Source organism: Xiphophorus couchianus, chromosome 4 (assembly GCF_001444195.1).
Source record: "Xiphophorus couchianus chromosome 4, X_couchianus-1.0, whole genome shotgun sequence".
Taxonomy (NCBI): Eukaryota; Metazoa; Chordata; class Actinopteri; order Cyprinodontiformes; family Poeciliidae; genus Xiphophorus; species Xiphophorus couchianus.
This window is the reverse complement of record NC_040231.1, coordinates 2,918,386-2,933,599: the sequence shown is the minus strand read 5'-3', so window position 1 is coordinate 2,933,599 and position 15,214 is coordinate 2,918,386. Positions and strand designations below refer to the sequence as shown.

Here is a 15,214-nt window from a genome sequence, read left to right as displayed (position 1 = left end):
TATCCTGACCCAGATACGCTAAACAGTTTTATTGTTTGTTTTGTGTTTTGTCTGTTGATACATACCTCCATGGTTTTTTGTTGATTTTATTTTTGTTGCTGTTATTCGTTCTCTTATGCAGTTATTTATTTTGTAGATCAATACCTCAGTGGTTGTTCTGTATACATTAACCGGTGAATAAAAATGTAACAATTCATTAAAAAGAGAGAGAGAACGAAGCTACAGCTTTAGTTTAGTTAATTTGTTACATGTGAACAAATTCAGTTAGTAAAACTTCATTTATTTATGTTGTTTCATGTGACAGCTTAATGTATTTACCTGAATAAACTTATTTTTAACAAAATAACTACATTTTTTTTAAGTTGGATCACCTGTTGTTGTTTTTTAGTGTACAAAGAAGCACCTGCATGAATTTACATGAATGTTTTTCCTCCTCATTCCCAAAATTAAAACTGGACTGGAACATATTTGATGTTGCAAAATAAACCTTTGGATTTTTTCTGCACCACCTTCACCAAATAGATTGTAATAAATCCATGCATTCATAAACACAAACCCACCAAGTCCTGCAATCAGGAGCTATTTGCACCTGTTTTTACATGCATTTGTAATTAATTGCCATCTTGTCAGCTGCAAACACAGCAGAAGCAGGAAAGTCATTAGAAATGGAGGGAAAACCTGAGCTGGTGAGGCATCAAATCAATCACAAGCTGCGCTTTCGTTACAAATTTACGCAAATCTTTGTCTAAAGTCAAAGAAGCAGAATTTCAAAACTGCAGTGTTAAAATCACACATGAATAAGCTTGATCACACAACAAGTCATTCAAAATCATGTCAGCGTGAATATAAATGCATGAGATGTGTTCATAATTCGGTCATAGTGCTATCGCTCATCATCTATCAGCCAATCAGAAGAGACGTCGGTGTCTTATTCAGGCTTTGGCGCGACAAACCTGATGTTGCGGCTGCATATGCAGCGTTTCCTGTCAGTCATTTTACAGAAGAGCTCTGGATTTAACACGTTGGAACGACACAACTTTCTATGAACTGTGATGCTGTGACAGCTCTGATGGAGCCAGCTGCCTATTGTCCATAAAAACAAAACAAACCACGAAGAAGACCACTTCCTGTGGTCTTCTTCGGCGTTTCTGCCAGCAGTAACATCTGGTTTTTGATCACGTGACTCGTGATGCGAGAAAAAAAACTTTCCATTGCAGTTTTGTGAAATACATCTATTTTAATACGTCCGAGATCCACCCAATCTCAGCGCACAATTGTTTTATCAAAAAATGTGAGTTTTGTAGAAATTGGCATTTTTCCATTAAGTGAATTTATTTTCATAATTCAATTGTCATCAATGGAAACACAGGCAGTGATGCTACATGGTGATTTAACTTGAAGAATTTTTAACTTTTAAACATATAAAACTTTAGCTTACACCTCCTGACCCCAGTAGGGACCAGGGTGTTAGAAAATGGATGGATGGATCAAGAACTTGTAAGAAAACAAAATTTCTTTCAGCAGACGGTATAGTTTATTTATACAGTCTTCTACACAATGCAAAAAGTTCTCATCTTTGACAACTACAGGCATCGTATGGTGGCAATGATTTATGAAAATATATATTAATGGTGACGTTTTTCTTTAAATTAATGCATAAAGTCTGAGTTAAAATGTTAAAACTGCATCAGGAAATGAATATTTCTTATCAATTTGTTCAATTGCCTAATGAACAGAAACGCAGCAGGTGAAATGTTTACAAAAAGAGACGGAGCAGAATCAGAACCAAGTACTTAAAGAGGCTGAACTGCCTGAGAAAGACGTCTGTAGGAATAAAACATAATAATAATGTGTGTAATATGAGTTAAACAGCATTTAATTCATCTTTTTGATGAATAAAGTATTGAATTTGTATTTAAAATGTACAAGAAATAAAACTGAACCTATATTAATGTGGTTGTTGCAGAAATATGATGATTTCAAATAATTGGTGTAAAACATGAATATTCAGCGAGGCAATTGATAAGTTTTTCTGCAAAATGCTAAATTAAAAAATCTTTATTAATCATTGAAGTCTTAGTTTGATGCAAAAACATTTGAATGGATGTAAAGTTAAAAACAGTGCAGATCTCTGCGACCTTCAGTCGCTTCAGTCCATCACATCGATGTCAGGAGGTAAAGTTATCTGTGGAAGCAAAGTTAGTCATCTAATTATTGGCTTTGCTCTGGACGGGGCAACAGAGGAGAACCTGGTTTCTGTGTAAACGCCAGACTGTAAGATAAATAACTCGTTTTTTCTGGATGTGTTTTCATCTTCCTGCATCAATCCTGACTCAAATGCACTTACTGTTGCACCAACACTCTGAATCACAGCTGCCATCTCCGTGGAGCTCTGAGTGTGTGTGTGTGTGTGTGTGTTTGCTCTACAAACGGCCTCATCTCCTCTGTTTCTCCAGGGGATTGATGCGAGGCAACAGATTCTCCGTCTGACTCACGGAGGGACGAGTGGCTTTTCTTGGAAAGCCCCTCTCTCTGGTGACAGCTGCAGTGCGTCAAGGCTTTATGGGACTCCGCTGAGACGCTGCTTTGCTTTTTGTTACCACTTATCTGGCAACCCTGCCGGAACTGATTGCATTTTAAAGGAGACCTATTGAGCAAAATGTCCTATTTGCAGGCTTTTGTTCTTCCATTTGGGTCTGAACTGCTCAGTGGGTTTTTTTGGCAGTAAACTAAAGATTTCTTTTGGTGTCTGGAAAATGAGCCGTTTCAAAACCTCCAGAATGTAACGTCACAAAATAACAGGCACTGTCCGTCACCTAGCAACCTCACCGGCGCCCGTTACCTAGCAACCAAAGACGAGCTCAATTTCCACTAAGAGACTCAGAAAGTCTGAGATTGATCACAGAAATTTTTCTAGGAAATATTTGGAAATTTTTGTGTTTGAAAAGTTGAAAATCTTCAACTTCTGAATACTTTCTGAGTTTCAGAAGTCAAAAATGTTCAACATTTGAAATTTCCTTTTTTTCCAGAAAATTTCTGAAATTACATTCAAAAGTTTTGTCTTGCAAATTTTCCACTTTTGGAGCTGTAAAATTCCACTTTTTTTTTTTTACAATTTGTTTTTTAGAAATGTTTAACTTTCCAAACTGTGAAATTTCATTGTTTCTTTTTCCAAGCAATGTTTTTCTTTCAGAGCTCAGAAGTTTTCTTGTTCTTTCAAGAAAATTTAAGAGTTTTCTGGAGGAAACATTAGAGCAACCCGGTCATCCCTTTTTCTTTTGCTGTCCTCATTTCACCCTCCATCCCGCCTCTCTGCCATCCATCTCTCTCAGCCTCTTTTGTGTCTTTTATCTCTCTCCAGGGCCGTAAACCCTGAGCTGACGCTGAGCTTTTGGAGTTGGCTTTTGGCTCGGTCCCAGGTCAGTAAGTTGCCCTGTCCAATTAAACGATGCACATCTCCCTCACACTCGGCTGAGCAGAGCGCCGCGCCGCGCTGCGCCGCCGTCCCGGCCTTACATGGGGGAGGTCTTATCAGGGGAACAAAGAGGGTCACACTGACTGAAAGAGGCTAACAGAACATAAATAAGGACTTAAAAGGCCTTTTTTATTCTCACACACGTTTATTCGATCTTCAGTATCTCGGGGTTTTCCGTGACCTTTTGGTGACTTTTACAGGTTTTCATAAAAGAAACAATATACTAACAAACAAAATCTATGTTTTCTGTATGTCATCCATTAAAAACAGACATAAAACCTACAAGACCCTGCTGGTTGTTATTGTAATAATAGACGTTACTGATTAGCTGAAGTGATAACATTGATGAAGGAGACTAAGTAGAGAAAAATCTGATTTTTTTTCTCTTTTCATTCACTTGTTTATTGGCCTGTAAATGCATCAATAGGCTGCCTGTCCTCTGATCCTGGTTTTGTTTAAGGTTTGGTGGAAATCAGATAAAGAGGGAACATCTGCGTTGGTGCTTTAGTGGAGATAATCCGGTAATCCCTCCAGTTAGACCTCCACCAGCGAACCTGCACTGGATTTCTCCTTTTATGGGCAAAATCTGCTGCATTTGATTTTAGATTATAACAGAATAATCTAAAATCATGCGTTTCACATAGGAAAACAAATCTCTCAGCAATTTTCCCATGATGTCACATCGTTGTGTTTATGATGTTGCGCTTTAATACGTTATTTGGCAAAGACCCCACCCTAAACCTAAAACAGGAAAGGTGTAGTTTAAATGAAAGTTTATGTCCTTTTTCACAGCGTGTGTGAATATCTGGTGAATTTAATGAAGTCGCCGTCAACCGTGATTGTTTCTTAATTTAAAAAAAAAAAAAAAGAAGAGCAGAAACCACATCAAAACTCCTAATTTCTTTTTTTATCCCGACTTTTCTTCAGAGTTTTACGACCTCGGAGCTCAAACCGCGTCCCAGAACCCAGAACAGCCGTAAAACTAATGGAGGCATTCTTAACGAGGGGTCCTCACTTCAGCCTCTCAGCACAGACAGTTCCCCACCATAACTTAATGAAATGCACATATTTAAGTAATTCATCAGTTTCTGCTCATGTTTGGACTCCGACTGCTCGGCCCCCCTCGCTGAGGGGCCCGTCCAGAGGTCAGCAGGGGTCAGCCTGCCTCGTCTTGCTCTCATTAAGACTATAGCTGCACATTAGTGAATAACTCCAGGGCACAGGGGAGCAAAATGTCTTTAATCAACACAAGACTGCCTGTTTGTTTGGACTGACGGCCGTTTGAAACCAAACTCTGTCTGCGAAGCACAGAACCAGCAGCCAGACGGAAACCAGCAAGTTTGGAAAGATATTTTAAAAATGCAAACATTTCAGACTCAAAGTTTGTGTACTTTTTTTTTTTGGATGTTCTGGATTTGTGTGTCTGGTTGTTATTCTGTCTGTCTGTCTAAGATAGTTTTGGGTTTTTCGTTATAGTTTAGTTTTATTTTGAGACATTTTGTCTAATTCAGTTAGTTTTAATTAGTTTTTAGTGCGTTTTGCTAATTTTAGTAGTTAATATTAGTTAAATGTTGTTTAGTTTTAGTTTAGTTTGCATTAGTTATGGTAGTAGTTTTAGTTCTTTCATACTTTGGATCATTTTTAGTGTTGTGATAGTGTTTACATCACTTCCTGCTTTTGGAGCGCTCTCTGTTCTGCTTCCTTTCAAATAAACTTTCTTATAAATACTACTGGGACATTTTTCATTCATATCTCCAAATACCTTAAATTTCACCAACGTTATGACTGTTATGATAAAAATGTCCTCAAACTTATTTCTTTAACTGAAGAATGATTTAAAAGCCAAGCCATAGCTTTTTATTTATGCCTTATATTTTTGAATTCTTTCACACACTTGAACTTGTCTTCTATCATTTACCTTTTTGTTTGCAAATGAACAAAATGTCTCTGTAAGTCTTTACTTTATAAGTAAATTTTAAAAAATGCATTTGAACTTCGTCAGAATTCACTCCAACCAAACCGAGACCGAGTTTGCTTTATTGGTCTGATTACGCATTCACACCTCCGTAAACAAACCGGACTTTCTACACAAACGGACTGGAGTTTGACTACAGCAGACTAAACAGAACAGATCTCCAGTCCATTTGGAGATCTGAAAGTCCGGTTTGTTTGGAGACGTGTGAATCAGACCAATAAAGTGAACTCTGGTCCGAATACAAATCCTCTGCCTCTTGAAATGAACTCTGGTTCGGTTTGAATGCATATGTAATGTAAACACCAAGCAGACCGGAAACCGCTCCATAACTAGGAAGTGGACTATAGTGCAAGGCATTCTGGGTAAATACAACCCAAACCGACATGCTAGCCTCGCCAAGATAAAAGAGAAATCCTCCAACCTCTAAAATCTGATGCCACTTCATTTTAGTTTACATTTCATGAAGAAGTAAGTTGCGCTCAGTGTCTTTGTATTGTTTCCTTCTGTAGTTCTTGGTACAGCGCCCCCACAGGCGAGGAGGGGAACAGGTTGCTCTAATGGCTTGGTTTGTTGGTGAATTGAACTTTTGTTCCCAATCAAGCCAAATCTATTGGACTATCAGGTATGAAAACACATTTAGACATATTTACTCCCAAAGGTCCCTCAGTCAGATGTGTGCTTCATGCTTCTAAAAGCACAATAAAGTAATCGTGATTCAGCCGGTGATATCAGTCAGGGTTTAATTTAATAATCTGTGCTGTCTTTCCCCAAACAGCGCCACCTGCAGGTGGCGCTCCTGCATCTGCAGCGTCATAATGCAGAGGAGAGTCTCTGTGTTGCAGCTGAACTCAAACACCCTGAGCGACAGTTAGGCTCACATTCACACCCTGCACAAACAAACTGCAATCCACTTCTCTGCTGTGAACGCACACCCATGTGCCCTTTGACCCCAGAGAAGGTGGGAGACACCTTGACTGGAGTGTTTCTACATGGTGACCCAGAGAAGCAGGACCTGGCTTTGACCTGCGACCCCATCAGAGGTCTGTCCGTGTTTGGGATTCGTCCTGCGGGCGACGCACAGCGCGCTGCTGAATGGGAGCAGATGTTGAGTCTGAGGTCGGCGCTGAACTCTGACCCCTTGTTTGTGTTGACGAGGCGCCGTGGCCTTGCTCAGGTCCTGCTAACAAAACAAAACAAGCTCTCAGAGGAGAAGCTTTGTGCCTTCGCAGCTGCTTTACTGACAAACAGCAGAGAGACGACTTTTAAACAACAACTACTGTCTGCTACATTTAAAAACGTGAGTTTTCTGAAGAAATTAAAGATTTTTTGTGATAAAAGTCTGAAAATGGGTCACACACTTGTAACTTGATGCAAAAACGCAAAATCTTACTAAGTATTTTTGGTCTAGTTTCTACTGCAAATATCTTAGTTCATTTGAAATAAGACAACTAACTTACAAGTAGCTTTTCAGCTAAATGTAGCAGCTTGTTTTAAATAAATAATTTTTTAATATTGATTAAAAAGTACTAAATATAAGTGAAATAACCTGAATCAATATTAAGGAATTATTAACTCAAAACTGATAGACATTTGTTACATTTTCAGCTGCTGTGGTTCACAGAACTGCACTGAGTCACACAAGCCAACCTGTTCCCCTCCTCGCCTGTAGGGGCGCTGCACCAGACACTGAGGTGAAATTCAGTTAAAGTCTAGAGAAAAACTTTAAAGGATCTCCAGAAAGGAACTCTAGATTGAGAAGAAACTTTCAATTTGGAATAAAAAACTTGAAGGAAACAAATGTAGATTCCCTGTTTTCAAAATGTCGAGATCAAACTCTGATTTGTTCCCCTTTTTTGTTCCTTCGCTTTGGCTAATTTGCTTCTTTCATGACAGAGAGACTTGGTGCACCATCATACCTCAGGGATTATGAGATTATCTTCTCACAGCCTCTGACTGAATCAGAGCCTCCAAGGTCATCTGCAATCAGGCTCTGAAACATGAGACACGGCGAGACATACAAATACCAGCGTAAAAAAAAAAAACTCAAGAAGGCGTCAAAAAGAAACGTCGCACTGAAAAACTACCAGGCTGGATTTGTAAAATCAGCGACTTGTTAGAGTTGTGCAACGAAACACGAACACAGAGCTGTAAAATTTTATCTGAGTGAACCTTGAAACAGGAGTTTTACTATTATAATCACTAACTGATATTATTTTGTAGAGTTAGCTGGAGTCACCTGAACACTTGTACGTTTTGCTGTCAGGTCGGACCCGGTTGTCCCCGTCTGAACCTTCAGAATCACTGAAGTTAGTTAATTAACTTTCCATTTTTGCCTTTAAAGACTCTTGTTTTCTAACAATAAAACTGCAGCTGCCAGGAATACATTACATTTAAAATTGGGAGCAGAAAGTCGCTGCATGTTTGTCATTTTTTAAGGAACACAAACTGATTCTTTGTTGCATTTTTTTTTTTTTTTTTTTTTTGCTAAATTGGAGAACAAAATATTCCCCTTCGATTCAAAGATGGAAAAAGCTTTTTTATTCAAGAACGATACATTTTACAGCTGAGACAGTTAAAAATACAAGTTACTCAAATACATTTAATAACTGCAAGTGGAAAAGAGTTTGCAGGAGAAGTGGACCAATAAAAAGAGAGCTTAAAGGTCTCTTAACTCAAAGCTTATCTTATTTGTTTAAACCGCAAGCTAACCAAAGCTGCATGCGAAACAAGAATGTGGAAACCTGATCCAAAAGGCCCAGCTCAGGTTTAAACCAGAAAGCCAAATGTAAATATAATAAACGAGTCCAGAGATTAGACAATTAAGTGTTTCTGGTCTGTTTGATGATACATGAAAGCATCAGGAGTTTCTTCCTGGGCATGAATGGAAACCATTCTTTTTCTTTCAGAATTGGAAAATTAGATTAAAATCAACTGATTTCCAGGCACTAAGATGTGACGTTATGGCCGTTATGGTCATGATTTCAGCTCTTCAGTTCTGCCTTGACTGTGCTGATTACTCATTACCCTCACCTGCTCTGTGCTGCTCCCCATTTAAACAGCTGCTCATCACCAGATCCTCTGTTGCCCCAGTCACAGCTTTCAAACCTTGTTCTGTTTTTAGGAGTTTTCTGGTTTCTGATCCTGCCTGGTTTTTGACCACAGATTTTTGCCGAGTCCTTCTGCTGTAGGAAAAGTTCTGACCTCCTGTTGCTGACCCCTGCCTGCCTCCAGTCTTCTGATTACTGGACTTTCATTGCATGAGACCCTGCCATTCATGACCCTGGATGGATTCAACGACTCAGCCTCTGATTGGTGGATTTTGTTTTTGTCGTCTGTTTGTCCCCTCAGCCCCCAAGCCCTCCCACTGTCCATTCGCCGTACCCTCCCCAGGCTGGATTCCCGACCCCTGTGGATCCCCCATTCCTGACCTACCAGTGTGACCACACCCTGTGGATCCCCTTCTACTGCATCATTTTTGTAATAAAACTTTTGGTGAACCGTACATTTGTTTTGGCTGCGCTTTGGGTTCTGGCTGATTTTGCTTTAACGTTACAATTATACATAAAAAATTAGAATGGAGGAGCACATTTCTGTCAAAAAAAAACTCAGACATTTTCAGATTAATCTGTGAAATTTTCTGGAAAAATCATGAAAATGTCTGAGCTCCAGAATTTGTATGAAAGAACTGAGAAGTTTGTGACTTTTAGAAAGTTTATTGGTTTCAAAAGTGGATTTTTTTTTTTTTTTTTTTACTTTTGAAACTGATAAATTTCCAAGTTTTTTCTTACAAATTTTCAACTTTTCAAACTCAGAAATTTTATTATTTTTTGAAATATTTCTGAAATTTATCTAAAAAGTATAAGTGTTTTCTAGAAATTTGGACTTTTCAAGTTATTTTTTTGAGTTTTTTTCTAGAAAACCCAGAACCACTGAAGGAAACGACACAAAAACGTCTGAAGACACAAAGCACAACTTCCTTCTTCACAAAATGTTAACAAAAATGCAGTGGCATGAGATTTTAGCGGTTTTAAGATTTCTCTTTTGCCTTTAGCTAAAAACCACAAGCTATGTTTCCTTCTATTGCTAGGCTAGCATGTTTGTTTTGGTTGTATTTACCCAGAATGCCCGGTGCTTTTGTCCTCTGCAACCGAACCCAGACTGAGGTTTGTAGGCGGACCAGAGTTTGAGTTCAGACATCTTCAACCGAACTGGACTTTTTAGACAAACGGACTGGATTAAATTTGACTAAACGGGGCTGGTGTGAATGTCAGTATTACTTCTCCAACACTTCTGAGGTGTAAATGATGTTTTATTTATAGCAAAAATCAGAGTTCATGAAGTTTATGGTTCACTTTGTGCTTCCTTAGGCTAAATCTCTGGTAGTATTATGTCTACCCTCCTTCTGGCGTCCATTACAGTGCATGGCTGTAGACCAGGGGTCTGAAACTCCAGCCCTCGAGGGCCGCTGTCCTGCAGTTTTTAGCCATTTCATTCCAAATCCCTGGAATGAAATAGCTTAATGACCTCCTCCTTGTGTAGATCAGTTCTCCAGAGCCCTGCTAATGACCTAATTATTCTATTCAGGTGTGCTGCAGGAGAGGTACATCTAAAAGTTGCAGGACAGCGGCCCTCCAGGACTGGAGTTTGAGACTCCTGCTGTAGAATAATGAACTTCCTCACTGCAACTCTGTAAAACTTTAAGATGTTTTCATCCAAAAACCGGAGCTGGATTAAACCTTTCGCTGTTCTGAGCTACGTTATCTTGCTAACAACAAATTTCTTCCCAGAGAAACTCGTGTTGATACCTGGTGCATCCAAATTCCTCCCTGTAGGAATGAAATCACTATGTGTAAGAACCAATCAGAGCGCTCGTTCTGTAGCTATCTGCTCAGTCTTCCAAAGGTAAGCAGATTAAATGTGTTCATGAGTCTGACGGCTGGATCTGACACACATTCCTCCTGAGAGTCATCAGAAAAGAAGCGCCAGGGGCCAAACGTCTCCAGAGTCAGGAGTCACATCTCACTCCAAACCAACTGAAAACATTTTACTCTCCGCTGTAAAAGAGTTTCAGAAACAGGTTTTAATGCAAAGGTTTGCATTCAGGAGGAAGAATAGGAGAAGCCCGGATTTCTCTGCAGCGGCGACAGATCAGACAAAATATGAGCAGCGTATTTATAGCTGGTGACAGAGGAGATAACAGCAGAGCGACGTGTGGCAACGTTCCTGATACGGAAGCAGGATTACCTCCAAACTACGACGGCATACCAGGGCCACTTCAAACAAATAAAAAATGGAGTAAATTTCCACCAAAAATCTCTTACATTTTGAGAAAAAAACATGGACATTTCTGAGTTGGAAAAGTTTGAAATTTTCAAGAAAAATTCAGAAATGTTGAGATTAATCCCAGAAATTTTCTAGAAAAAACATGAAAATTTCTTAATTTAATAAGTTGGAAAAAAATTATAGAAAAAAAACCAAAACAAATTTGATTAACCATAGAAGTTTTCCAGATTTTTTTAAACTCAGAGTTTGAAGAGTGAAAAAAATTCTAGAAAAAACTCTGAAATGTTGAAATGAATCCGACATTTTCTAGAAAAAATTAGGAAATTTTTGATTATCGAAAGTCAAAAATTGAAAAATAAAATCTGAAATTTTTCAATTATTCCAAGATATTTTCTACTTTTCTTTTCATTTCTGACTTTCAAAAGTTGAACATTTTCAACTTTTCAGATTTTTTCCTGGTAAATTTGAGTCTTTTATATGAAATTAAATATAAAAGTCATAATTATGAGATTAAAGTCAGAATTTTGAGAAAATAGTCAGAATTCTGACATAAAGCTCTGACATTATTTTGAGATTAAAGATTAAATTCATTGTTTCTTTTTCCAAAATGCTGCATATGAAACATGGTGGTAGCAGCATCATGCTGTGGTGTTGCTATGAGCATTTTGTGAAGGAATAGAAAGAAAATGATGAATTGAGAACTTTAGTAAATATGAATCAATAAAATCTCTGCAGAAAATGAAGCAAGCTAAGGAAGAAAGTCAAACTGTCTGGAATCTGTCGCCTCCCTCTTCAACAAATCTTCAAGCCTTTGCAGTTCCTTGCAAGAAAAAAAGTAACTCAAGGTAAATATTTAAAGTCGCTGCACATGCAGTCGGAGGAATGTGTCACTTCCCAAAGCAGGAGAGAGTAAAAGCACTTCAACATATTTTTACTCAACTAAGAGTAATAAAAGTATTTTTAAAAAGTCTACTAAATACTGAGTAACTGATCAAATTATCAATCATTTAAGATTTAAAAATTGCATCATCAAACCGACCAAAATATAAACTTAAGTGGACATTTTTGTATTTTAAGGACTAAAATGATAATAAGTAACATAAAATAACAAAATCAGGCAAAAATATATTATATTTAATATATTTTGAATCAGTTTCCTTCAAAGTAAAACTTTTGAAACTTTAACAGAAACTGCAGGTGCGTTTGTTTTTCATTCAGTAGGTGGAAAATCCACCAATTTTACTCAAGTATGAGTAGAAAAGCATCATAACATTATGACGTTATCAGCGTCTTAAAAATATTCCTAAAAGTACTTCTACTAAAGTAAATGTAACTAGTTACTACCCAACTCTGCCAGTTTGTCTCACCTGGTCTGCGCTGGGGTCATGCTGGATCCTTTTGGGTTAGAATGGACGGGTTCGGTTCTGATGGAGCATCATGACGTGAAACGACTCGGCTGTGACGCGCGGCGCGGCCCCGCTGCAGAGTGTCCAGACCCAAAAACGGAACCCATGTCCGGTCTGCTGGCTGTGGGCGTCCTGCTCCGGTCCTGCTCCGGTCCTGCTCCGGTCCTGCCCCGGTTCTGCTCCGGTCCTGCCCCGGTTCTGCTCCGGTTCTGCTCCGGTCCTGCTCCGGTCCTGCCCCGGTCCTGCTCCGGTCCTGCTCCGGTCCTGCCCCGGTCCTGCCCGCCTTTAGAAACACCCTGTAGGGAATAGTTTCTATTATTTCTGCTGATTCTCCTTCAGCTGGAGGGAAGATCCATCCAAGCAGCTGCGCTCTCGGCTCCCAAAGCGCCTCACATCCCTTCGGTCCTTCTGGGAAAAGCTGAGCGCGGAAAACATGAACGCATCTTCCTGAGGACAGTCCTGGTGCAAGAAGTGACTTTTAAGTTTTCCAGCTGTTAGTCATGAGAAAATCCGTCCGAATTAGAAATAAACTGAAACTCAGTTTCCAAGTCAAATCAGCAGCAGGTTGCGGCTGATCTGTCCGCTCAAAGTGCGCAAAGAAGAGCAGCGGTGCGCAGCGCGGAGCGTCCTGCGAGCTGTGGGGCGCAGAGCTCTGAGTCGGTGATTCTCCCTCCACCTGAGCGCCGCATTCCTGCGGGGAACACGCCTCTCTGCGCCAATCAGAGCGCAGCAGCTGCGCACAACGCAGAGGAGCGTCTCCACTGCGCAGCTGTGCGGCGCTGGACCAGCAGTTAAAAAAGGCAGATTGACCAGATTTTCACAAATTTTCATCTAATCAAAATGTGATGAACATGTTTTTATTACGGCGCATTTGGGCAATTGTAAATGGCAAAAAAAGGAGTAAATTTCTGCCATAAAATTAAAAAATATTGAGAATAATAAGAAATTTTCTAAAATTAATTAAATAAGCTAAAATATAAGTTGGTGTTTTCTGAACTCGACAATTTGCCTAAAAAACTTTTTCAATCAAATTTTGAGATTAATCTCAGAAAATGTCTAGAAGATTTTGACTTTCACAATTCGAAAATGTGGAAGAAAAGAAACAGAACATTTTAAAATTACTCCAAATTTTTTTCTAGAAAAGACTTTGAGATTTCAAAAGTCAAACATTTGCCAGAAAAAAACAGAAAATTTCTAGAAAATTCCTAAGTTTCAAAAGTTGAAAATCTGAGAAAAAAGCTGAAATGTTGACATCAGAATTTTTCTAGATGCAACTTGGAAATTTCTTTTTTGACTTCTTGAAACTCAGAAAAATTTTCTAAAGTCAAAACGTTTTGAAAAAGTTTCTAAAAGATTTTTCTAGAAATTTCTCAAGACAGGAGACATGTAAAATGGACACGATTAGCAGATATTTTACATTTAGTAATAACTAAAAAGTCAAGAAAGTCCATCAGAGTCTGATTTGCATTGAAAAAAAGGTAAATAGTTGATTAGATAAATTGCTGAAATTGGTAACAAGAAACTGAATTATGTTCATGCAACTTAATATTTTAAGTGTCAAAGTACTTTATTTATCCCAAAGGAGAATTGAACAAGGGATCTCCAGTAGCAGTCAGTCTTGCAGCGAATCTGAAGAGACCTCTGACTGAAGACTGTTATATGACGTACAGAGCCGGCCCAAAGCATAAGCAAACTAATCCGCTGCTTAGTGGTGCCAAACTCTCAGGGGGTTCGCATAAAAGTTTGAATTTTGACTCAGGAGATTCTTTTTTTTTGTAAATTGGGTGGAAAAACCCATGAACATAGCGTCTGCGACAGCTGATTTTCAGGAAAACAAACATCTGAGTGTCCAGACGCCGCTCCAGGTTAATCACCTCTTCCTCTGTGTCGTTCTTCTTGCCTGTGTCTCACTGAATCTGCTTTTTCTCTGCCTGCGTTTCATTTCTGACGAGCCGCAGACGTTTCTACTGCGGCGGTGAACGAAGCCAGCTTCTCCGGTTTCCCTCAGCGGCCGTCTGAGGCGGCAGGGAACCCAAAACTGTACTCAGGTAAGAGTAAAAAGTACAGCGCAGCAAATGTAACTAGTTACTACCCAACTCTGCCAGTTTGTCTCACCTGGTCTGCGCTGGGGTCATGCTGGATCCGTTTGGGTTAGAATGGACGGGTTCGGTTCTGATGCAGCATCATGATGTGAAACGACGCGGCTGTGACGCGCGGCGTCGCTGCAGGGTGTCCAGACCCAAACTTTCTACAAAACTTTTGGAAATTTCTGTGATTGAAAAGTTTAAAATTTGCTAGAAAAAAATGTCAGAAATATTTGGATTTATCGCAGAAATTTTCTAGAAAAATATTTGGACATTTCAGAGTTTGAAAAGTCAAAAATTTTAGATTAATCCCAGAAATTAAAGTACTTTTTTTACTTTAGTTTAGATTTTTTGGGGGGGAATTTTCTGAGTTTGGAAAGTCGAAAGGTTTTCTACAGTAAGTGTAGTTAGAGCTGGGTATCTTCCACCGAGCTCCGGCAGCCGACCAACGCAGGTATCTGTCGGTGCAGAAAGAAACCACCTGGCCTCTCTGCGACCTCCGTCTGCTCCTCAGTCTGCCTCATTCCCTTCATGCAAAGCTGCAGCTGAGACACACCTCAGTCGGGAGGTTTCAACATGCAACCTTGAGATTTACAGACACAACAGAGGAAACCAGATCGGGTTTGTATCTCCAAACAGAACCACAGGGATGCTAAACTCAGTGGCCAAGAGTTAGATTCAAGCAACATTTCCTACCTTCCAGCGTGGAGGAGAGCTTTAGCATGTTGGGCTAATGAAAGCAGGCTGCACAGATCTGAAGATCCAAAATACCAGAAACATGACAAAGCAGCGAAGGCCGACATTCTCGCTGCGGGAGTCGGAGAGGCAGTGAATCATCAGCTGCCATCCGGTCTGAGTCTGACTGAGATTAACAAAGTTCGGCTCCAAAAAGCTCCGCGTTCTCTCCACTGGCTTCATCAGACGGGTTGGAGGATCAGCAGCACATTAACAGGTTTAGCTGAACATGAGTCCTGCATTAGCAGCTGCTTAT

General features: G+C 39.5%; 1 protein-coding gene across 2 annotated transcripts in view; it reads right to left on the bottom strand.

The window, feature by feature from the left end:
- The window catches only part of adamtsl5 (ADAMTS like 5), a 37,883-nt gene extending 23,508 nt beyond the window's left edge, over window positions 1–14,375 (bottom strand). Inside the window, exon 1 of one of the 2 annotated variants that reach the window (XM_028015027.1) lies at window positions 14,255–14,375. In XM_028015027.1, coding sequence (XP_027870828.1) covers window positions 14,255–14,274 — 20 coding nt within the window. In that variant the 5' untranslated portion in view covers window positions 14,275–14,375. Of the gene's footprint in view, window positions 1–12,100; window positions 12,832–14,254 lie in introns of those variants that run through there. The other variant, XM_028015026.1, reaches the window with a different exon arrangement.
- Between the last annotated feature and the right edge of the window lie 839 nt (window positions 14,376–15,214).